Source organism: Scylla paramamosain, chromosome 19 (assembly GCF_035594125.1).
Source record: "Scylla paramamosain isolate STU-SP2022 chromosome 19, ASM3559412v1, whole genome shotgun sequence".
NCBI classification, from domain to species: Eukaryota; Metazoa; Arthropoda; class Malacostraca; order Decapoda; family Portunidae; genus Scylla; species Scylla paramamosain.
The window spans coordinates 16,103,642-16,128,228 of NC_087169.1; the positions used below are offsets into that span (position 1 = coordinate 16,103,642).

General features: G+C 38.1%; 2 protein-coding genes across 2 annotated transcripts in view; both read right to left on the bottom strand.

The window, feature by feature from the left end:
• LOC135109490 (T-box transcription factor T-like) overlaps window positions 1-18,261 on the bottom strand; it is a 26,500-nt gene extending 8,239 nt beyond the window's left edge. The window contains 3 exon segments of the mRNA XM_064020869.1: window positions 1-1,239; window positions 5,697-5,938; window positions 12,626-18,261. The exon segment at window positions 1-1,239 is cut by the window's left edge and continues 71 nt beyond it. Coding sequence (XP_063876939.1) covers window positions 1-144 — 144 coding nt within the window. The 5' untranslated portion in view covers window positions 145-1,239; window positions 5,697-5,938; window positions 12,626-18,261.
• A 407-nt stretch (window positions 18,262-18,668) lies between these two features.
• Window positions 18,669-24,587, bottom strand: part of LOC135109742 (MAP kinase-activating death domain protein-like) — a 71,382-nt gene continuing 65,463 nt past the window's right edge. Inside the window, 3 exon segments of the mRNA XM_064021321.1 lie at window positions 18,669-20,818; window positions 21,326-21,372; window positions 22,458-22,530. Of these exon segments, the coding sequence (XP_063877391.1) occupies window positions 20,699-20,818; window positions 21,326-21,372; window positions 22,458-22,530 (240 nt within the window). The 3' untranslated portion in view covers window positions 18,669-20,698.

Below are 24,587 nucleotides of genomic sequence, written 5' to 3' on the forward strand. Positions count from 1 at the left end.
GGTGACCTGCGGCTCCACCACCACGCCACCTCCTAGCTGTTGTTGCTGCTGCTGCTGGAGATGGTGTTGCAGGCTCTCGTTCTTCACCTTGGTGCTGCAGCCGCTGTTCAGAAGCAACTTGTACAGGCTCTCCGTCTTCAGCATCTTGGAGGTGAAGCGAGGAAGGGAAAACAGAGAAAGTTCCGTAAGATTTTTGTTTCTGTGACTTAAATTTCTGTTTTTTCGCTCACTGTCATTAGATGTTTTTTTTTTCTTTTTCAAGTTATTTTTATTTATGTAGTTTGTTGTTTTTTCAGTATTTTTCTTTTCCTTACTGTTTACCGTCTTTTTTCTCGTATGTTGTATCCAATTGTTTTTTTCCGTTTATTTCTCTTTCCTCGTGTGTTTCTATAAGTCAAGCGCCCTTGTTATTGTTTTCCTTCCCAGCACACGTGTCTCTCTCCACCTCGTCAGCTACAAGGAGTTATAAAGAGCGCACAAAAAAGCTCAGCTAAAGTGCGGTTTTTCTCAGGAAGGTGAGAGAGAGAGTTACTAAGCGTCCACCACCTCTCAACCTCTCGGGGCCAAGAGACGTCGGGAAACCAGCGCAGCAGTAGCAGTTCAGGAGGTGTCGAGGTGTGTTCTCAGTTCCGTGTCAGTCACCACCCACTGCCTCCTACACTTGTCACTCTAGGTCTGAAACAACACCCTCTTGTATCGCAGGAATATACCACCGCTAAACAGATGTCATTTGTCTCTCATCTCGCCGCCCTGTCTCCCCTCCCAGCCCCACTCCCAGCCAATGACAGGTCTGCTGGTGTGCTATTGGCTACTGGGACTAGCAGGGAAGGTACGTGATTGGTTCAGAAGTGTTGTGATGTCATTTAGCCACGCCTACTTCTCTGCGTCTCTGATCTCGCGTGTTTTGAGTGATTCATGGAAGTGCTTTGGGTGCGTCTGGGAATTTAGTGAGAAGTAATTTGTCTGGGAACTGTTTTTTGTGCGTGTGATGGAGTTATGGTTTCATTAATTCAGGCCCCTTCTTGTTACTGCTGCTCCTGTTGTTGTTGTTGTTGTTGTATGTTTTTCTTTTTTCTTTCTGTTTCTATAATTCTTTTTTTTCCTTGTTCCTGATCTTATTCTTGTTCTTGTTCTTGTCTTTCTTTTTCTTCTTCTTCTTCTTCATCTTCTTCTTTTTCTTCTTCCTGTTCTGCTTTTCTCCTTAATTCTCACTGTCCTTCAAAACTCATTTCTTTCTCGCTTGTAAAATATAAATAAAGAAATAAAGAAATGAATAGATAAAAATTTGACGATTTACAAGAGGAAAAATGTATAGAGATTAAAATAATTACAATAATGATAACAATAATGATAATAATTACACTACTACTGCTACAATGACTACTTACAAAAGAGAAAGATATAAGAAAAACAAAAAAATGAGAGTAAGAAAAGAACAGAACGGGAAAGGAAAAGATTAGGAGAAAAGAAGACAAAAAAAGATGGTGGAGAAAGGAAAAAATCTAGAAGGCTTAGAGGAAGAGAAGGAAGAGGAAGGAAAGAAAAAAAGATAAGAAAAGTAAGAGAAGACAAAGATGAAGAAGAGTTATTATTATTATTATTATTATTATTATTATTATTATTATTATTATTATTATTATCATTATTATTATTATTATTATTAGTAGTAGTAGTAGTAGTAGTGAGTGAGTGAGTTAAATATGTAAATAAGAGAAAATGACTGAGTAAGTAAGAGAGAGTGAGTGAATGAGTTATAGTGAGTGAATGAGTTAGAGCGAGTGATTAATTGAATGAGTAACTGAATACATGAGAGACCGAGAGAGAGAGAGAGAGAGAGAGAGAGAGAGAGAGAGAGAGAGAGAGAGAGAGAGAGAGAGAGAGAGTGGTCATGATTGATGTCTTCGCACTGTCATGTAAAGATAAGAGAGATCGTTGATTTAAGTCTTTGTATCAGGTCAGCTCTCTCCCTCTCCCTCTCCCTCTCGCTCTCCCTCCCTCCCTCTCTCTCTCTCTCTCTCTCTCTCTCTCTCTCTCTCTCTCTCTCTCTCTCTCTCTCTCAAGCGGCGATCACTTTGAAGAGCACAGCAAGCCCCAAGAGACGTCGCTACGAAGTCCGTCAGTAAACACACTTGTCGCTGAGTTGACCTGACGTGACCCCGCTGCTCCTCCTCCTGCCTCCTCTTCTTCCTCTTCCTCTTCCTCCTCTTCTTCTTCTGATAAGTCTTCCAACAACATAATCTTCTTTGATGTCTTTTATTTTCTTTCTTATTTCCTTGTTCTTCTTCTTCCTCTGGTTAATTTTCTTTTCTTCTCCTCCTCCTCCTTCTTCTTCTTCTTCTTCTTCTTCTTCTTCTTCTTCTTCTTCTTCTTCTTCTTCTTCTTCTACGTCTTCCAATAATTTAATCTTCTTCATTTGTCTTTTTCTTGCTTTCCTGTTCGTGTTCGTGTTAGGTTTTTTGTTCTTTTTTTTCTTCTTCTTCTCGAATATAATTTTCTTCATCTTTGTCTTTTCTTGCTTTTCTTGTTATCTTTTTTTCTTTTCCTTCCGCTTCCTTCTCTTCCTCTAAGACTTCTAGATTTTTCCTTTCTCCAACATCATTTTTTTGTCTTCTTTTCTTGATTTTCCGTTTTTTTCTTTCTTCGTGTTTTTCTTTGTATTCTTTCTTTTCCTTCATTTTCTTATTATTATTCTTTTCTTTTCATCTACTTCTCCTCCTCCAGAAGAAGAAACATATGAGGGAACGACAGAAAAAACAAAAAAACAAAAAAGGAAACTGCAAATATATGACCAAGGAAGAGAAATCGAAGGAAAAGAGTGAAAGAAGTAGAAACGAGAGAGAGAGAGAGAGAGAGAGAGAGAGAGAGAGAGAGAGAGAGAGAGAGAGAGAGAGAGAGAGAGAGAGGTGAGGTCGCAGCGTCTGTCGGAACTCTGAAGAGGTCAAAGAAGTGACAAGATATGAGGGTTTGAGAAGATTAAGACGTGGTGAGTGTTTGATGATGCGTGTGTGTGTGTGTGTGTGTGTGTGTGTGTGTGTGTGTGTGTGTGTGTGTGTGTGTGTGTGTGTGTGTGTGTGTGTGTGTGTGTGTGTGTGTGTGTCAATTTCCGTTTCAGTGTTGACGTATATACAAAATATTGCACAAAAAAGTAAGTAGGTTTTTCCATGTGTGTGTGTGTGTGTGTGTGTGTGTGTGTGTGTGTGTGTGTGTGTGTGTGTGTGTGTGTGTGTGTGTGTGTGTGTGTACGGAGGGAGACAGGAAAGGGGGATGGGGGAAGGGGCCAGAGCCAGGGTCTAATTGTTAACACAAACACTACCATCACCACCACCACCACCACCACCACCATCACCACCACCATCACTAACATCACCATCACTGAATATTTTCACTAATATCACCACCACCATCACCACCACAACAAAAGCCCCACTACATTTCACAACAACAACTACTACCACCACCACCACCACCATCACTGCGCTATTATGATGCGTCCTATCGCAAATTATTTAAACTCTCTTAAAAATCACAATTAAAAACAGAAATTCAACACAAAAAATAATAAAACAATAAAATAAATAAATAGATAAATAAATAAATAAATAGATAAAATAAAACCCGAATCATTATACAAACTTCAATTTCAATATGGAATAAATAAAATAAAATAAAAAAATCACCAAACATTTCTCTTTTTTTCCATTTCCTTATTTCTTATCATATTTTTCACCATCATTCTTCATTTCCGTGTTTAATTTTTCTCCATCCTGTTCCCCTTCCCTTCTCCTCCCCCTCAACCCCCCAATAAGGGAAATGTTGTCGGTGGGGGGAGGGGAGGATTGGGAAGGGGGACTAAGGGGGAGGGGGTTGGGGAGAGATAAAGGGGGGTGGTTACTTCCTTCCATGACATACTGACCTGCTGATAAGGGGAAGAGATAGGTCTCTCTCTCTCTCTCTCTCTCTCTCTCTCTCTCTCTCTCTCTCTCTCTCTCTCTCTCTCTCTCTCTCTCTCTCTCATGTGTCCTACTATTCGTCTCCGTTATATGTGCGTGTGCTACTTATGTGAGAGAGAGAGAGAGAGAGAGAGAGAGAGAGAGAGAGAGAGAGAGAGAGAGAGAGAGAGAGAGAGAGAGAGAGAGAGAGAGAGAGAGAGAGAGAGAGAGAGAGAGAGAGAGAATGGGGACGAGCATATCTAACGTAGCCATCTTGTATGTAAAGGAAATTGAGGGGAGGAGGAGGAGGAGGAGGAGGAGGAGGAGGAGGAGGAGGAGGAGGAGGAAGAAGCTATGTCATGCTGGTATTATAAAGTTGTAACGTCACTACTCTCTCTCTCTCTCTCTCTCTCTCTCTCTCTCTCTCTCTCTCTCTCTCTCTCTCTCTCTCTCTCTTTTAATACATTTTTTTACTTTTTTTCTTCGTTTTCTGCTTTCCTCCTCCTCCTCCTCCTCCTCCTTCCCATGCTACTACTTCTACTACTACTACTACTACTACTGTGTGTGTGTGTGTGTGTGTGTGTGTGTGTGTGTGTGTGTTAGTTCATGGGTGGGGGAGGAATGGGAGGTGAGGTGTGGGCGGGAATGTGAAAGGGAATGGGCGTGATGTGTGTGTGGGCGGGTTTTCCAACTTTTGGGCTTCTGAGAAGGCAAGAAAAGGAAAGTAAGACATTTTTTTTCATCATTATTATTTGTTTGTGAATTTTCGGAAATGAATAGTGGGGAATAAGAATGAATGTGTGTGTGTGTGTGTGTGTGTGTGTGTGTGTGTGTGTGTGTGTGTGTGTGTGTGTGTGTGTGTGTGTGTGTGTGTGTGTGTGTGTGTGTGTGTGTGTTGGGTTGTTTACTGCGTGATGGTGTGTGTGTGGAAGCCGGATGGGCGGTGTGAGAAGGACAAACACACACACACACACACACACACACACACACACACACACACACACACACACAAACTATTCACATATAAAAAAAACACAAAATCTTTAATTTTTCGTACTAAAAACAAAAAAAAACTTCAATTATTACAATTATGGATTGTTATCATCATCATCATTACTATCACCATTCTTCTCATTCACATCCTAAAACAACAGTAATTTATAACTTATATGCGCTCTCTCTCTCTCTCTCTCTCTCTCTCTCTCTCTCTCTCTCTCTCTCTCTCTCTCTCTCTCTCTCTCTCTCTCTCTCTCTCTCTCTCTCTCTCTCTCTCTCTCTATCTATCTATCTATCTATCTATTTATCTATCTATTATGTTATGTATCTATTTATCTATCTATTTATCCAGCCATCCATCCATCTATCTATCTATCTATCTTTCCATCTATCTATCTATTCTATACCAAAACAAGGTATCTTATCCAAACACAAGGCAATACCCCATTTCCTTATTAGGCAGCAATTGGTACTGTCCTCGCCTTCTCAGAAACCACAACACAGTCACATTTTAATATTACGTAGAAAACTTTACCGGAAGATTTCAACGCGGCAGTAAATACCTATCTTTTGACGTCACTAAGAAGGTGTGGTGGTGGTGGTGGTGGTGGTGGTGGTGGGTGGTGATGGTGGATGAAGTAGTAGTAGTAGTAGTAGTAGTAGTGGTGATAGAGGTGGTATAATTATTGTGTTGTGTGTGTGTCTCTCTCTCTCTCTCTCTCTCTCTCTCACATAACCTCCTCTAAACTCACACATTCGTAACATCCTCACCTTTATTTCATTATCCCACGCCTCCCAGTGCTTGAGTATCGACTGAATGAGGCTGAGGAGGCGGGGAAGAGGTGTAGGTGGCTGTAGAGGCTTGGTGGGGCGCCTCTCCCTCAGGAAACACTTCTAGGGAGGCAAAACCAGCAGGGGTTCTCACGGGAAGGTATACATCTGAGGATCTCTTGGGGATGTATGGTTTGGTTGAGTTCGCCTTTCTTCTCCCGCTTGTCGTGTCTCCGTCCTGGCTGAGAAGAAAACGGATTTACTTTATTCATTTCATTTATTTTTTGGGATTTTTTTTTTGTTTTAATTCATGGGTTTTTGTGTGATTGTGTGTTTGGTGAATGTCCTTTTGTATTATTAATGCTGCTACTGCTACTGCTACTACTACTACTACTACCATCACCCTTACTCCTTTCCTAACGTCCCCATCATACCATATCAATGAAAGGAACACACACACACACACACCACCACCACCACCACCACCACCACCACCACCACTACAAGGTGTGTCGGATCAGTCTCGCTTTCTCAGGTGTTGGCTTAGCAGGTGAGTGTCACGGGGCGGCCAGGTAGCTGTAACCCGAAGCCCTAATTGGCTCAAACAGGGACACTCGACTCCCACCACTGATTAGAGGAGGAAGAGGACGAGGAGGAGGAGGAGGAGGAGGAGGAGGAGGAGGAGGTAAATACACTGGAGGAAACTTTAACGGAGGAAACAGGATGTGGGGAGAAATCCTGAAAAATCTCGGTGAGAGAGAGAGAGAGAGAGAGAGAGAGAGAGAGAGAGAGAGAGAGAGAGAGAGAGAGAGAGAGAGAGAGAGAGAGAGAGAGAGAGAGAGAGAGAGGCAGACAGACAGACAGACAGATAGACAAAAATAAAAACACAGAAGATTAGCGATTTTAAATCCTCTCTCTCTCTCTCTCTCTCTCTCTCTCTCTCTCTCTCTCTCTCTCTCTCTCTCTCTCTCTCCTTCTTCTTCTTCTTCTTCTTCTTCTTCTTCTTCTTCTTCTTCTTCTTCTCTTCCTTTTTCCTGACTCAGAGAGAGAGAGAGAGAGAGAGAGAGAGAGAGAGAGAGAGAGAGAGAGAGAGAGAGAGAGAGAGAGAGAGAGAGAGAGAGAGAGAGAGAGAGGACCCCGAGGCGCCATGATTGCCTCCTAATGGCGGCCATGTTGGCACTCCATCTCCCAACGCTCTAATTGGCATCGACTTAGTCTTCAAAACAAATTAAATAAAAAATCCCATAACTCCCATAATCTTCCCTTTGTTAGCCCCATCCATTCCTTTATTTAAATCATATCGCGTGTTTTTTCTGCATTGTACGATAGTCTGGATGTCTGGTACGACGTTTTTTTGGGGTTGATTTTAATGGCGTTCCGTGTTCGTAAGTCAGGGATAAACAATATAATCCTGCGCCATTCCTTCTTGTTATCACGCGACTCGTAAAATATAACCGTCTTAAGTGTGCGTGCATTTCTGAACTGGCTAAGGGATTATTATTATATCCTCGGTGACTTTATGTTAATTCATATTTGCGCGTTCAAGAATGGATGGATAATATAATAACAATGTCGTGTTTCTATATTTTGCATGTCTTCTTCTTCCGCATTTCTCGTAAGCTTGATTCTGTTTTTGTGTTTATATATTTTTTTCCTCCTCTTTTATTCCTTATACTTCTTCTTGCGTCCTTCATATCTTCGACTTTCTTCCTGCTTCCTTCATTACTTCCGTTTACTTTCCTTCCTCCTTCTTCATTTCTTCTCTCTGCTCTCGTAAGCTTGATTCTGTTTTTGTGTTTATATTTTTTTTCCTCCTCTTTTATTTCTTATACTTCTTCTTGCGTTCTTCATTTATATCTTCGACTTTCTTCCTGTTTCCTTCATTTCTTTCGTTTACTTTTTCTTCCTCCTTCTTCATTTCTTCTCTCTGCTTTCTTAATTCCTTCCTCGTTTATTTATTCGGCCTTGCTCCTCTTCCTCTTCCTCCTACTCCTCCTCCTCCATTTCCTTTTCGATTTTCACTCCCAGACATACAAACTAAAATACTTGTGTCATCTGGAAAAGAAAATATATCACCTCACTTTATTCCTCCTCCTTCTCCTCCTCCTCTTCCTCCTCCTCCTCCTACTCCCCCTCCTCCTGCACGTTTTGCCTGATTTTATTGAGCGAGGAATGACCTTGGAGGAGAAAAGGAATCCTATACCTAAAGCCAACACAGTAATTTTAATATCCCTTCTTTATATTCTTATTTTCCTCGTCCTAACACTCTCGGTCTATGTAGCTTAGTGTGTGATGGATGGCCTCTCTCTCTCTCTCTCTCTCTCTCTCTCTCTCTCTCTCTCTCTCTCTCTCTCTGAAGGTAAGTCGATCTCAAGGTTGTGGCAAGTGCGTAAAATTGCGTGCGTGTTTACATAATACTCTCTCTCTCTCTCTCTCTCTCTCTCTCTCTCTCTCTCTCTCTCTCTCTCTCTCTCTCTCTCTCTCTTTTACTACTACTACTGCTGCTACCGCTACTACTACTACTACTACTACTACTACTACTACTACTACTACCACCACCACTACTACCATTACCACAACTATACCACCACCACCACCACCACCACCACCATCACCACTACGTCTCATAAACCACCATCGTCCTCCACCACACCGTTAGTCACCAAGCCTGCAGTAAAAAATAATCATGCTAAACACTTTATTCCTTCTTCTTTTCTTCTTCTTTTTTTCTTCTTCCTTTTCTTTTTCTTTCTTTTCTTATTCTTCTTCCTTTTCTTCTTCCTTTTTTTCTTCTTCATCTTCTTCTTCTTCTTCTTCTTCTTCTTCTTCTTCTTCTTCTTCTTCTTCTTCTACTTCTTCTTCGTTTGCTTGTATCGTCTCGTTCAAGTTAAATTCTGATGAATAAACTAAATCTTTTTTTTTTATTCTCTCTCTCTCTCTCTCTCTCTCTCTCTCTCTCTCTCTCTCTCTCTCTCTCTCTCTCTCTCTCTCTCTCTCTCTCTCTCTCTCTCTTTCTTTTTCTTCTTCTTCTTCTTCTTTCTGTTAGTCTCTTCCAAGTTAAATCCTGATGGACAAACACTTTTCTTTTTTTTTATTTTCCTTTTTTTTTTACCTGACTAGATACATACATACATACAGACAGACGGACACTAAACTTTCACATCTCTTAAATCAATATTATCTGCTGCTTTTTCCTTTTATTTTTTCTCTCTCTTTTTTTATTTGTCTTTTTCGTTTTCTTCTTTACCTTCAAATATAATGTTCATTTTTTCTTCAATACCTCATTTTTACTTTTTTTTCCCTCTCTTTTTTTACTTGTCTTTTTCGTTTTCTTCTTTACCTTCAAATATAATGTTCATTTTTTTCTTCATTACCTCAAATATTATTGTATACATTGATTCAGTATAATATTCCTAATAATATTCAACTCTTTTTCCTCTCTCTCTTGGTTAATTGAATTTTTCCCTTTACATCATTTTCCTCCTCCTCCTTTTCCCCCCTCCTCCCTCAGCACTATTATCACATCATTCTCTTCTTCCTTCTTCTCTTGCTTCTTTCTGTTCCTCTTGATCTTTTTTCTCTTTCCATCTTATTCTCTTCCTCACTCTCATAAACAGAATGAACTAACCGTACCAAGAAAAGTCAGTCAGTCAGTCAGGAAACGAGAGAGAGAACGCAGAAGGATATGACAACTTGCATATAACTGTGTGTGTGTGTGTGTGTGTGTGTGTGTGTGTGTTTGTGGCGCGAGCCATGAGGTATAGCGGTGAACAGTGCTGAACGGCGCAGCGATGGGCGGTGATCGGCGCGGCGGACGTGTAAGAAGAGACGAGGAGCATTAGCGATACTGCGTCAGGCTGCGTCCCTCGCCAAGGATTAGTGCGTGGGGGGGGTGAGGTGCAGGAAGGAGGGAGGGAGGGAGGGAGAGATGCGAGGTGAAGAATGGAGGGAAGGAAGAAGGAAGGGAGGGAGGCGAGGTGAGGAAAGGAGGGATGTTTTGGGAGGGAAGCGAGGTGGGATGGAAGGATGAAAGGGAAGGAATGGGAAAGGAGAGAGAGTGGAGAGAACAGGTAGAGAGAGAAAATGAGGAAAGAATAGAGGGAAGGAAGAAGGAAGGGAAGAATGCAAGAAAAGAGGGAAGGAGAGGGGAAGGGTGCGATGTGAAGAAAGGAGAGAAGGAAGGAGAAAGAGAGGGAAAGAGAGAGGAAGGAAGGATGCTTGCGAAGGAAGAAATAGGAAATGAAGAGAAGAAAAAAAAAAGAAAGGAGGGATGCAGAGAAGACGAAAGAAGAAAGGGTGTTTAAGAGAAAGAGAAAAGGAAAAGATAACGGAAAGGAAGGAAGGAATGCAAGAACAAAGGGATGGAGGAAGGAAGGAGGGAGGAATGCAAGGACAGAGAAGGAAGGAGGGAGGAAAGGAGAGAGGGAAAAAATGAAAAGGAAGGTATGAAGGGTCCGATAAGTATAAAGGAAGGAAAGGAAGCAAAGGAGAGAAGGAAAGAGGGAGGAAAGCAAGAGATTGAGGAAGGAAAGGAAGGAAAGGGAAGGAAGGAAACACCTGTAATTCGACACCTGTGTTTCATTAGTGGACTCATTAACCTCCCAACCCCTGTCTTAATTGGTGGCCAAATTCCGAAGAAAAAAACTTGATACCTGGAAATCCCTTCTGTCCTGTACCGGGGGCTATAAATAGATGGATAAAAGAGTGATTTGTTTGTCTTGAGTCATTTATAGACGTAAATTAAAACAGATTCACGTTCATTTGCTATTTGTTTAACTTATGATTTTGATTTAACTTTAAATTTGCGTGCAGAGCAAACATTTCTTTTCTTTTTTCCTTTTCTTTTTTTCTCTCTCTTTTTTAGATTAATATAAATTTTGGGTACACACTTTAAGCTTACGTGTAAAGTGTCGACATAGATTTTTTTTTTGTCTGAAGATTAATTGAGGTTTAGCATATTCATCTTTCAGAATATCGAAATAGTTAACTTAGTTATTTTTTTTTTTTTATTAATAGAAACCACGACGCACTCCTCTCACCCAGAACCCGTCAAAGTATCATCACATGATATTACTTACAAAGACTGCCTTGGCTACCTGTGCCAAAACCAAATGCTTCACACAGGTCCAAACCCTTGTGCTCATTGCCTGGAGGAAGCTGCCGACCTTTTTATCCTACCTGCTGCACAGTCCGATCACTCACACAACGTTTTCCTAAGTCATCTGACCCAGAGTACATGAGAGCAGCCCAGATCATCGCCACCTCCACCCTACCCACACTGATACACACATGTTGGCTGGCACCTCGATAAATCACAGCATCATCAGGGACGGACTGTCATAGTTCCAGCCCATGCTTTCCACTGATATGGGAGCAATAGAGGAGAAAGTAGGTGCAAAACATCGACATAAATAATTTAACTCTTCTTTCTATAAAGTTAATAATTGTCTGGGTTTCTTTTAAGATTATTGAATTGAAAAATAAGGGAGATATGTAGGCAATAGAAGACGTGTGTGTGTGTGTGTGTGTGTGTGTGTGTGTGTGTGTGTGTGTGTGTGTGTGTGTGTGTGTGTGTGTGTGTGTGTGTGGAGGCTGGCGACCCTAATTTCCAGAGTCAACATAAACTTTACGATGACAGCTGAGGAGAATACTTAACAAGGAACACATAAAAGTTTTACCTGCAAAATAATCATGCTCACCTTTTCTCGTCCCTTCAGCTCATCATTGTTTCATTTCCACATTATTATTATTATTATTATTATTATTGTTGTTATTATTATTATTATTATTATTATTATTATTATTATTATTATTATTATTATTACTAACTTTCTTGTTACTAAATTTCCATGGTCTCTCTCTCTCTCTCTCTCTCTCTCTCTCTCTCTCTCTCTCTCTCTCTCTCTCTCTCTCTCTCTCTCTCTGACCTTACATTGCTATTCTCACCTTTCTGACTATAAGCTTTTTTTTTTTTACTTTTTCTCCTTGATGTGCCCGCTTGTCCCGTGAGGCAAGAGGAGGGAAAGGAAGAGTAGAAGGAAAATGAAAAGAGAAGAGGATAGGGGAGAGAGGAATCAGAAACACGAAAACGGACGAGGAGATAAGAGGAAAGGGAAGTAGAGAAGAAAGAGGAGAGAGAAGGAAAGAAGAAACTGTAGCCTATAGTTAATGAACGAATCACGCAAAGAGAGACAAGGACACAAGATAAGAAAAAGGAGATGGAGGAGGAGGAGGAGGGAAACGGTAGAAGAAAAAGAGAAGATGAAGAAGAATGAACGTCACACAAAGGGAGACAAGGAAACAAAGGAAGGAGGAAGGAGAGAAAAGAAAGACTAAAGATGATAAAAGAAGATGATAAATAACGAATAAATCACACAGAAAAAATAGTAAACACTGGCTGTAAATAATCAATAAAGCCTTGAAAAAGAAACTCGTGAACCTTCAATACAAGAAGCATAATATTCTGAAACATTTTGCACCGCACGTCCACTACATGCAAAAGACTCCAGTCGAAGTGACACGGTTTTTTAAAGATTTTTTTCTTTTTCGGTTCTTTTGGCAGATCAACAAGATTTCTATATTAGTAACAGGAGAAACAGTCTTGAGAACCTGGAAAATCATCTCTGTGGCTTTCGAAAATGGTCGTGATGAAGTTGTACGGAGTTTTGAGGGCTTTTTTAAGGTTCTAGTAACATATTAACATTTATTTTTTGTACATTACCAACAATAAAAACAGTCTTGAGAATCCGGATAATCATCTTTGTGGCCTTTGAAGACAGAGAGAGCAAAGTGTTTCAGAATACTTACCAAGGTTACAAGTATATTCCTATAATGTTCAATACATATAACAAAAGTAGAATGACAAATATGAATGCCAGTGCTTGTTCTCGCCTTGAGGAACACTTACACACAACACTTGGGGATCTTACCTGTCACTAGTGGCTCTGATCACCGTCTTGCAAACCTGGGGAGATAACTGACCGAAAGTTAGTCAGACCATCACACTCCTCACGCTAAGACAGTGCCAGACTTTGTTTTTCATTGATTATCTGTAACTTCTTATCTTGCCTAGGAGAGTTACAATTAACTTAGTATTCTTCCTTTTTCTTCTCTCTCTATTTTCTCTCCCTGTCCTGCTAAAGGTTAACTAGAACAGCGTAAGAGTTAAACACTGACTGGTATTGCTACTCTCTCTCTCTCTCTCTCTCTCTCTGATTCAAAAGCTTCATTCACTCTAGTCGAAACAATGATCAGGGTGTTACTGTTTCTAAAGCTTCGTTTATCTTTAGCTGGAGCAGTTACTGAAGCAAACTTGTTTATATTGAAGCCATTAAGACTGTAAAGCTACACGTGGCAATCCCTGCATAATGTAACTGTAGATTTGTTATAGGATAAATTTCTTTGTTGAGTCTGTATTGACAGCGTGATTACTGAGTCTACTACAGTCATCTACAACTACGACTACTACTACTACTACTACTGATGGTTGAGTCTATTCCAGTTATGCCCATCATCTTAAAGTGCATCGCTAAAATTACTACCATCACGATGCTACTACTGTTGCCATTTTCGTCATTGGTACTACTAATCCTCGACTGTTACTTCCCTAATGTAACCTAGGCCTAACCTAACTTAGTAGACCCTTCAGTTTTCAAAGGAATGATATAAGAAATGCAAAAAAATAAATAATCCATGGTATACATTTAACTTTATTTTTCATAAGATAGAAACTTGTTTGGAGAAAAGGGGGAGGGGGAAGGGAAGAGGAAAAGAGGGGGCAGGGGATTATGGTCCATTCAACTTTTTTTATAATTCATTTACAATAATCTTCAGTCGATTGCCGAGAGATGAATTGATAAATAAGTCTTGTATGTATGTAGAATAGAAAGATATAGTTAGTATTTTACAGGACACGGATGTAATGTTATGTTTACGTATGTGATGGCATATGTAATTCATGAAGTATGTGTGTATGTTTACAATATAATCATTATGACAATTATATAACCTTAAAATCACATCAGTTTTGCATATCACGGAAAATATTTTTACCAACTCGTCACCTTTGGGAGAGAGAGAGAGAGAGAGAGAGAGAGAGAGAGAGAGAGAGAGAGAGAGAGAGAGAGAGAGAGAGAGAGAGAATAAATATTAAAGTATAACAGAGACAGATAACTTTTCAAACACATCTATAATTAAAATAAGAACTTTTTTTCAGGATGCCATTCAGAAAACAGACAATTTGTTTCATCTCACTAGCAAGAAGTAAATAAAGGAAAAAATAAAAAACTTGGGGAAGATATCACACACACACACACACACACACACACACACACACACACACACACACACACACACACCATCTCACTAGGGAAAAAAAAAAGAATACTAAGGAAAGATAATACACACACACACACACACACACACACACACACACACACTTATTTTATCTCACAAACACTCAGAAAAATCATTAATACATTAGATCATCACCAGGTATAAAAGATAATGAATTAAGCAAGTACTAGTGTGTGTGTGTGTGTGTGTGTGTGTGTGTGTGTGTGTGTGTGTGTGTGTGTGTGTGAGATGAAAAAAAAAAAAAAAAACAGAACCAAATATACACAATCTTTTTCACTCTAATAATACTGAATAAATTAATATCTTATCACAATCCACTCACATTAAACTGACTCAGCCACACCTCCTTCCTTCATCCACCAATTGCTTATCATTATGCTTTCTCCCCTCAAACTGACAGCTAATAGAAAAGTAGCTATGGGGAGATGGGCAGGTCTAATATACCAAATTAACCAATCAGGACAGAGGAAGAGATGGGACTTTTCTGTCAGGTTAAGTGGAATGGAGATTGATAAATATATAATGAGAATATGAAGTGAGAGAAAACAGGAGAGATGAAATGTAAATAAAGGAGAAAAGAAGGAAGAAAAGAGATTAAGAGAAGAAATGTGAACAGCAAGAATATGAAAAGAAGAACCAAGAGAAGAAAAAAGGAACATGGGAGAGAGAAATGGAGAAAATATGATAATCCAAGATATTACCAAAATAAGAGGAAGAAAGAAGAGAGAAGAAATGTGAAGAAGAATATGAAAAGAAGCCAGAGGAGAAAAGAAAGAATATGGAAGTTAAGAAACTACAATAATCTAAGACATAATCACCATAAAATAATAATAATATATAAATAGATACAATAAATAAGGATTAAAGTTTGAGTAATTGGTTCTTATCTTACTATCATCTATTTCATTTTTCCATGGTAATGCTGAACACCAAATAAACTCCATATAATAATAATAATAAACAATAATCATATGAGAACAATACCTGAACTCAAATAAACATGGAAATCTGGCTTCCTTGTAAATACTTCCTTTGTTTCTCTGTGGTATTATTGGTGGGGATAAAGGCAATACAGAAAATAAAATTTTTCCCCACAAAATAATAATCAATAAGCATATTTGAAGCAATAGAACCTAAAAATATGAAAATTTGGCTTGTAAATATTTCCTTGATTTTTCTATGATATTTTGGGGGTAGAAGCAATACAAAAAAAAAAAAAAAAAACTTCATGCTTCATGTAAAGTAGAAATAAACAAGTCATCATAAGCATTATGACTTAAAAACATGAAACTCTGGCTTCCTTGTAAATATTCTTTTATTTTTTTTTGTAATATTTTTTGGGGTAATACAGAAAACCCTTGATGGTTCCTGCAAAATGAGAATGCTATGTGGGTTCCCTCCTGCCAACTCTCCACTGAAAGGCACATGAGCCACGTGACACTACCTGGAAATACTGTATTGTCTTGATCCTCGCTTGCAACACAACATTCACAGCATCCCTTTAACCCCCTCACTGCTAAGGTCTTCCTCTGTCAACATCCACAACACTGTAGGAAATGTTTGGACACACTGACATAGAACAGAGAACAGTTAATTTTGTGTCTAGTTAGCATCAGTATTGTAATAAATATTTGTTTGGATACAGAGGAAGGAAAAGAATAAATGAATGGTCAGTTAGTTTTGTGGTTTCTTAAAATGTTTGGACATACAGACAAGGAATAGAGAAAAATCAGTTAATTTTGTGTTTTCCCCGCTAAAGAATAATAGAAGAGAAAAGAATAATTGAGAATGGTTAGTTCATTTTGTGATTTGTTAGCATTCACAGCAATGTAAGATATGGAGAGAATAGAGATTAAAATTTTTTTTTATTGTGTGTTTTCCTGGCTACAGAATAATTGAAGAGACTGTAGCAGACAAAAAATAATGTCTCTAGAAAGGTTAAGGTGAATAAAAGAAAATTTGTGTAGCAGTGAAAGGGTTAAACTGCAGCCAACTAGCAGGCCAAGAATTAGCAAGAATTATTAATCTCATGATAAAATAAATCAAATAAAAATGGACTGTACTTTAACTTTATGCCCAATTCCATCAAACAGGTAGATACTGGACATATTTAGTGGGCTACAGTATACAGTGAAACAGGAGGAAAGTGTGTACATAAATTTATATTCAAATTTTTAACAAAAGTGTGTACATAAACTTATATTCAAATTTTTAGCATGTCTTGTTTGTCAAGAATACAGTGTTTTACTAACTAATGTATGAAGTTGTATGTAACTTTTTGCAGTTTCTTGTATGGTGAAAAAAAAAATCTTCTCTTGTATGGTATGTATAAACAGAACTGACTTACAAATTTATTATACATATATGAGCTACATGGAAGTATTGATGAGGAGGGAGGGAGAGAGAGAGAGAGAGAGAGAGAGAGAGAGAGAGAGAGAGAGAGAGAGAGAGAGAGAGAGAGAGAGAGAGAGAGAGAGAGAGAGAGAGAGAGAGAGAGAGAGAGAGAGAGAGAGAGAGAGAGAGAGAGAGAGAGAGAGAGAGAGAGAGAGAGAGAGAGAGAGAGAGAGAGAGAGAGAGAGAGAGAGAGAGAGAGAGAGAGAGAGAGAGAGAGAGAGAGAGAGAGAGAGGGGGGAGCAGGCAAACAGACAAAAAGATTTGGGACACAGACAAACAGGTAGAGAGACAAAGTCACAGACAAACAGACAGAGGGACATGGACAGATAGACAGACAGACAAAAATAATGAAAACAAAAAAGTCTGCACCAGGTGTGATATGTCAAAAACACCTTTACATCACTTCACTTTAGAGATTATAATTGCACTTCCATAAATACTTCACTGATTTCTCTCCTTTCTCTCTTCAATAAAATTTGTCACTTCCAAATTTTCTCCACCTGTGAAACATCTTAATAGTTTTAGTAACATGGATAATGATATTTAAAGTTGCATGAATTTTGTTACTCATCCTGGTATTTTTAGTAATATGTATAAAACAAAAAATCCCATAAGACTGTTCACTTCGTAATTTTCTATGTGGGAAATATCTCAGTAATTTTAGCAACACAGTTTGTAATTCAAGGTTGCATAAATTTCATCACTTCCTCTGTTATTTCTAGTCTGGTTTCAGTCTGTCATTAAGAAAGGAGTGAGTGAAAAGAGTTATATGTACTAAGAAACCTCCCTTATTTTCTTTGACTGTGAAATATTTTAGTAATGTAAGATTATAATTCAGAGTTGCATCAATTTTGTTAGTCTGGTTTTGGTTCATTGCAAGGAGGGAGTGAGTGAACAGAGTCATTCACACTAAGTATTGCAGGGACAAAGTGTGTACATGTGTTAATAATTAGGTAACAGGTCTTCAGACACAAATATATCACTTCCAGCTACTGTACTCTTTTGCTGCAGCACAAGAATATATGGTTATAATTTCTAGAGCTCCATCACTTTTGTAGCCACCTAACTAACTCCCAAGACAATTGATCCTAAGGAACACTGATACATTTGAATTTACCACTGAAAATATATGAGAGCCAAATACTCATGATTATAATCTCTTTAAATTTGACCGCTTCTTGGCACCTAATTAAATCCTCACTGAGACAACCAGGTACTCCTAAGAAACATTCATATAATTTAATTCAGTTCTGAAAATATATGAAAGCTGATCACTAATGGTTATAACCTCTTTAAAACTTCACTTCTTGCCACCTAACTAACTCCCCACTGAGACAACTAACTTCTTCTGAGGAACACTGACACACTTGAATTTAGCTCTGAAAATATATGAAGGCTAATTACTTCTGATTTCAACACAGTGACCCATAAACTTGTATCAAATCTGAATATCATTTCCCTTTCAGAGCAATGAGAAATTTAATCATGAAAACCTAAATATTCTAGGAAAATTTTAGGAAACATAACTATATCCTATTATGCTGATGCAAAGATACACATACATCATTCAACACACAAACTTCTATCAAATCTGAAGATCTTTCCCTTTCTGAGCTTAAATGTTCTCGCAAAGCTTGGAAAATATAACTATACCTTCTTGTGATGCAAAAATATGCCTTACGTATATTGCAAGAAAACTGGGGATGTGGTTTGCATGTATCACTCTAGGATGAAGGAAGGAATGTATAGGATGACAGGATGATTGCAACCCTACAAACAAACATCAGGGGAGAGAGAGAGAGAGTGTGTCATGTTGTACGGAAGTGATCTACAAGTATAGGATTATTTTATTACTGTGTGGTAGGCACTGGTCACTAGTAACACCAAGAGATAACCCAAGCCATCAATCAACAAGATACACACACACATACCTACATACGTACATACATACATACACACAATAACAATATGCAAAATATCTACACAATGTACAATAATTTACACTGCATGTATGTCGGACATTTACAACATTGTCTCTTTTTTCCTCTCTCATTTAAAAATTATTAAGTATGCTACACTGTTAATACTACACATGATAGATAGCACCAGTATCATACCAGTGTCTAGGGAATAATGATAATAATTCACCACATTAGCTTCGTCACGGTTAGAATTAGTCGTGGCATGTTTGGTAGGAATAAATAGTTTCATTCATCATCCTTCTTTTTTTTTTTGTCAAGGTTTAATTTTTTTACTTTCTTTTACTGTGTAACTTACTTTGCATTTCTTTATTAATTTCCTTTACTGTCTATACCTTACTTATATCACTTGTATTAACAAAGGATTAATGTAAAGACAGTACTTTTACACAAGTATCTTTTTACAAGCAGAGAAACATTAGTATTTTTTGCTACTAATCCTCATTCACTTGTTGCATGCTTTCTGCTTCTCTTCCTCATCCTAAGATACTATTTCTATGTTGTCTATTCTGCAGGTTACTTAAGGGAAAAGTTATAGGAATCTAACACTTCTTTCTCTTTCTTCTCCCCTTGTGACTTGTCCTCCATCTCAATCATCTACCACTTGTCTGTTTTCTACTCCTATCTGTCTTTTCTTTGTTTACTCTGTACTATACTTTATGGCAAAGTCTGAACCTACACTTCTTCATTTGCATCTCCTGTGACTTGTCCTTCACCTCAATTCTCTCTCATTTGTCTGCTTTCTGTCTATCACTATTTTGTTTACTTAATACTATACTCAATGGCAAAATTTAAGCCTACACTTCTTCATCCTTATCTATTGTGACTTGTTGATGTTTGCCATCCAGTGGAGTCTCTTTATAGAAGAAGATACATATTTCCTTTCCTCTATGATGCCTGATAGCTCACTACTTCATGCATATTAGTACTCTAGTCTTCAGTAGCAAACTTTATGCCATACTCAAAACTGCCTCTCAGGTAATTATCTTTATAACTTTTGTTCTAAAATGTTTCAGTTAAACAGACATTTCTGTGGTTATCTGTCCTTGCATATGTTCTTTAGTAGTAAACTTTATGCCACACTACTCAAAATTGCTCTTCAGGTTGGTTATCTTCATTACCTCTGCTCTAACATGCTTGAGTTTAACAAACATTATTGTGGTTAACTGTCCTTTCATCTATTAGTAGCTTTAATCTTCTGTACTGTCTCCACTCTGCCATTAAGTTAAACAGACATCATTATGGTTTACTGTCCTTGCATCTGGTAGTCTTCATCTCCTACTGCTTCTTCATTCTTCTCTTGAAATAAGCAGGTGTTATTACAATAGGTGTTATCATAGTGAGCTCAATGTCTTACAAGATGCTACTGGAAGAAAAAAACTTTAGATTATATTCAGTATTCACTAGAGGCACAGACCAGCCAGGAGGTGTGTATGTGTCTGTATCTTCTGTACTAAACACCCACTCAGTAAAAATATATGTAATCTGAACTGAAGAATGTTATGTTAGATCTGCCTTAATGCTTTTTTTGAAAGGAATTTTGATGTCATGATATGCAACTCAATGCATTTTTTATCATTGTATCAAGATTCACAGCTGTTAACCTTACAATACACAGCTAGTATGTATTATTAGAGTTGTATGCTCATAGTACTGTCATTTACTGCACTTTCATCATTGTATAATATGAAATATGATCTTTTCTGGCATTGAGTCTTGCAATACACAGAGTTGTTTGCTCAGTTGTATTAAAATCTGTTGTCTTTTGATTATTGTGTAAAATGAAACATGATCTTTTCCAGTACTGTTAAGTCTTGCAATACACAGTAGTGGGTATTATAAAGAATTGTATACCCAAAGCACTATTATTCATCACATTTTAATCATTGTACAATAGAAAATGTGATTTTTTCCAGTACTGTTGAGTCTTGCAGTACACAGTAGTAGTAGGTCAGTGGGTATGTAGTATTAGACATGAATGCCTATAGTACTATCATTCATTGCCTCTCAATCATTATATAATGGGAAGTATGACCTTTTCCATTGCTTTTGGGTCTTGCAGTACACAGCAGTTGTAGGTATGTGGTATTAGACTTGCATGCCCATAGTATTATCATGTACTGCATTTTGATCATTGTAGTACAAAACATGACATCTTCCATTGCTTTTGAGTCTTGCAACACACAGCAGAAGACATTAGTAACATTCAGAGTCACATGCAGTTAGTGTGAACCCCTACATGGCAGCCTTGCCTACGCCCTACTTGGAGGTACGTCAGTGCTTCCGGTGAGCAGCGGCGGCAGCAGCAGCAGCGGCGACCTCCATCTTCTTCTGTTCACTGCCAGCGGCCACATAGGAGAACACACACAGCACGGCATAGCAGATCTGGTCGGCCTGATGGAGACACAAGATTTGGTTTCTCTTTGTGGTGTGGAATCAGTTAACTGCTTTTTGTAATGTTTATTTTCTTTTCTATGGTGTGGGATTAATTACATAACTAGCATATGTGACACCATAGGATGAGAAAATTATATGATTATTCCCCACTTCTTTAATGTATGTTGCTCTATGAGATGAGAAAATAATATGATTATTCATATGGTGTGCAGTTAATCAAATGCTGCATGTTACTTGCACTATAAGATAAGGAAATAATATGCCTGTCTGCACTTATGCTAATCTTCACTTCATAATACAAATGAGAGAGAGAGAGAGAGAGAGAGAGAGAGAGAGAGAGAGAGAGAGAGAGAGAGAGAGAGAGAGAGAGAGAGAGAGAGAGAGAGAGAGAGAGAGAGAGAGAGAGAGAGAGAGAGAGAGAGAGAGAGGAGAGAGAGAGAGAGAGAGAGAGAGAGAGAGAGAAGAGAGAGAGAGAGAGAGAGAGAGAGAGAGAGAGTCACTAACCATTGCTGACTTGTATTTGCGTTGAATCACTTGTCGAGTCTTTGGATCTGGGGGAAAAAAGTTATGTTTGAGATTAATTCATGATTCTATAAAATTCACCAGCCTAATTTCTAATATCATCATTATATTTACAAGAACAAAAATGTAGACCAGCACTGTAATTGTGCGTTTGAATTCTAAAACTGAAAAATGGGAAATCTGTATTTCTTTATTATTCTAGCAAGCTATCTTATATATACTGTCTCTCTATCATTTTGTAGCTCCTTTTTTCTCCTGCAATAGGAAAAAAAATCATTATCTTGCCATACATTCCTTGGCTAAGAAGTCTATTATGTATTTTTGGGTTCTAGCAAGTCGTTCCATTTATACTGTTTCTCATTACCATTTTATAAACCTCTTACTTCTCCCTGTCATAGAAAAACATAACCTGGTCATACATTCCTTGGGTGAGAAATCTGTGATGTATTTTTTTTTTATGTTCTAGCAAATCGTGTTATGTGTATTGTCTCCCATTATAATCTAACTTTCTTTTTCCTGTGGTAGAAATAATACACACTCCTTGGCTGAGCTGGAAGAATGCTGTCAAAATATTCCGTGTCTTATAAGAGGTATCTAGATGAGATACAGTGAAGGGAAATGCATAGTCTTTTTCTATATCTCTATTTCTACACTGAGAGGGAAATGCATAGCCCGTCTCTTTATTTATATTTCTGCACTGGGACAAAGCACAATGATCAGTGAAATTCATGAAACATTAATCTAGGTAAAGTAAATTATAAACAAAACCTCATCGCCTTGTGAGTATGTAAGAACGTGTTAATTTTCCTTCTTTCTTAAGTGTCTGGTAAGTTTTTTTCATGAATCTCTTATAACCTAAAGTGTTAAGTATTTCATTTTATGTAAAAGAAAATAAGAATGGATTTAATTTTTTCTCTTTCTGAAATACCTGGTAAGTTTTTACTAATCTTTAAAGTCTCGAATGTTTCAATATTGATGTAGAAGAAAGATTTAATGTGTTTAAGTTTATGTAGGGAAAAGTTAGACCCTTCAATACACTTCAGTTTATGTACAGAGGGATGCTTAAGTTACAGTAAAATCTGCATGACTACTGTAGGTACTCTGGTTTACTTACTGTACTCCTCCAGCACAAATATTCCTCCTTTCTGAGTGAAGCATCTCCTGATGTGGTCAAGCCTCACAAAGAACTGGAAGAGAGCAACAATGAGGAATTTTAAGCACTGTCCTTGCCTTTGTGGGCCGTGCAACACAGCCCAGTGCGGGTAGTCATCTTTGAAACAGAGTCTATTGGCAATCTGTATAACCCTACTACTTTACATGTCATCTTATCTCAGTATTACTTTAACTGTCAGGCTTAGCTATGTCATTATCTGCAGAAGAAGCACAGAGAGCCAAGGAGGAGGTATAAGATGAGGGGCAACACTGTATAAATTTAGTCCAACACTAACATCGGGTTTGGTATCGATTCTCAAGTCTCTGAATCTTGTTACATCAAACAACTACAGGGACAGAGAGCAGTGCTATTCTCTGGCAGATGTGGTGCTGAGTTTACATAATCAAAAGGTTCAAGTCACAGTAAGGGTTGTCTACTAAAGGATCGAGGTAATGGTAAATATATATTGGCTTAGAAACAAAGTTAGGCCAAACCTCAAGTGACGGAACAAACAAAGATTGCCAAAGAGTCAGAGAAGTTCAAGGCCACAGCAAGTTAAAGCCAATAAATTTTACTAATGAGAGAATAAATAAAAAAAAAAAAACACAGATAAAAAAATATATACAAACATGAATGACATCACATCACCCAACTAATTGACAATCTTTTAGAGAGAAAAAAACAGAAAAAATACCATGAATGGCTTATTTAAGTAAGTAGCTTTTTAAGTAAGTAAGTAAGTAAGTGTGTTGGCAGTGTCACAGTCAGCATTTCCAAAACAACATGACTCATAGTGATCAAAGGACACAAACATTTCTTAGTGACATGAGCTGAGCGTGGCACCTTAACTGTAGGGAATGGAGAGGGAGGCAGCTGGTGGAAGGCTTAAGCTTCTTCTCTTTCAAATACACAAGATCTCTCAAGCTACTCTGGCATTACATTGACTCACAGTAAAGTTCTTATGTGCCAACGAGGGCAGTAAAGAGTTAGGATCTAATTGCTTCTTGTATAAGTGAGAGTTACTGTTACTACTCGCTTCCTCTCCATCCCCTGTCACATCCTTCTGCATAAGTGTCTGTTCTTGATCAAAACACAGACAGAAGTGGGGCATGCAAAGAGAAATAAGAACAAATGCAGAATAAGAAGAAAGAAAAAGGGGGGTTTCAGGGGTTTTGCAGAGGAGTAAAGGTATCTTGAATCCGCTTGTAAAAAGTTTTGTCCTGACAGCCTGATGTATCAGTTAACTCAGCGTTCGTGTTCTCAAGTCAGTACTCAGGAAAATATTAGTGGGTTAGTTGTTATTGACTGATCATATCTGTCATCCCAACAATCTTCTTCTTTGACTTGTTATTGTATATAGTATTCTTCCAAAACTAAACAAATGGTGGTGTAATTGAATAAAAAAGAAGCTTTTGTCTATTTCTCAAAAAAAAAAAAAGTGTTGACAAAATTATAGTAATATGAAGTGAGCCTTCTTACTTTTTATCAAAACTTTCTTTAAAATTCAAAATAACAATAATTTTTTTGTACTGTTTTGAAAGTGGACTTTTTTTTGAAAGATGGAGCAAGAAAAGAGAAAGAACAAGAAAATATGATGCCCATTCATAACCTTACTAATAATAAGAAACAACAAAAAAGGCAGAAACCAATTAACAAGTGGAGTGTGAACTTGGTTGATAAGAGATTGAAACTTTTAACAAATATTTAAATAAAAGAATTGCTTGAATCTGTCCCGAGTGTGTGTGTGTGTGTGTGTGTGTGTGTGTGTGTGTGTGTGTGTGTGTGTGTGTGTGTGTGTGTGTGTGTGTGTGTGTGTGTGTGTGTGTGTGTGTGTGTGTGTGTGTGTGTGTGTGTGTGTGTGTGTGTGTGTGTATTTGTGTGTGTGTGTGTGTGCATGTGTATTTGTGTGTGTGTGTGTGTGTGTGTGTGTGTGTGTGTGTGTGTGTGTGTGTGTGTGTGTGTGTGTGTGTGTGTGTGTGTGTGTGTGTGTGTGTGTGTGTGAACTTTACAAAAAGCAAACATATCATCTAGGTTCACACGCACCAATCAATCACTACAAACTAGACTCAGTAGTAGTAGTACTTTCAACTC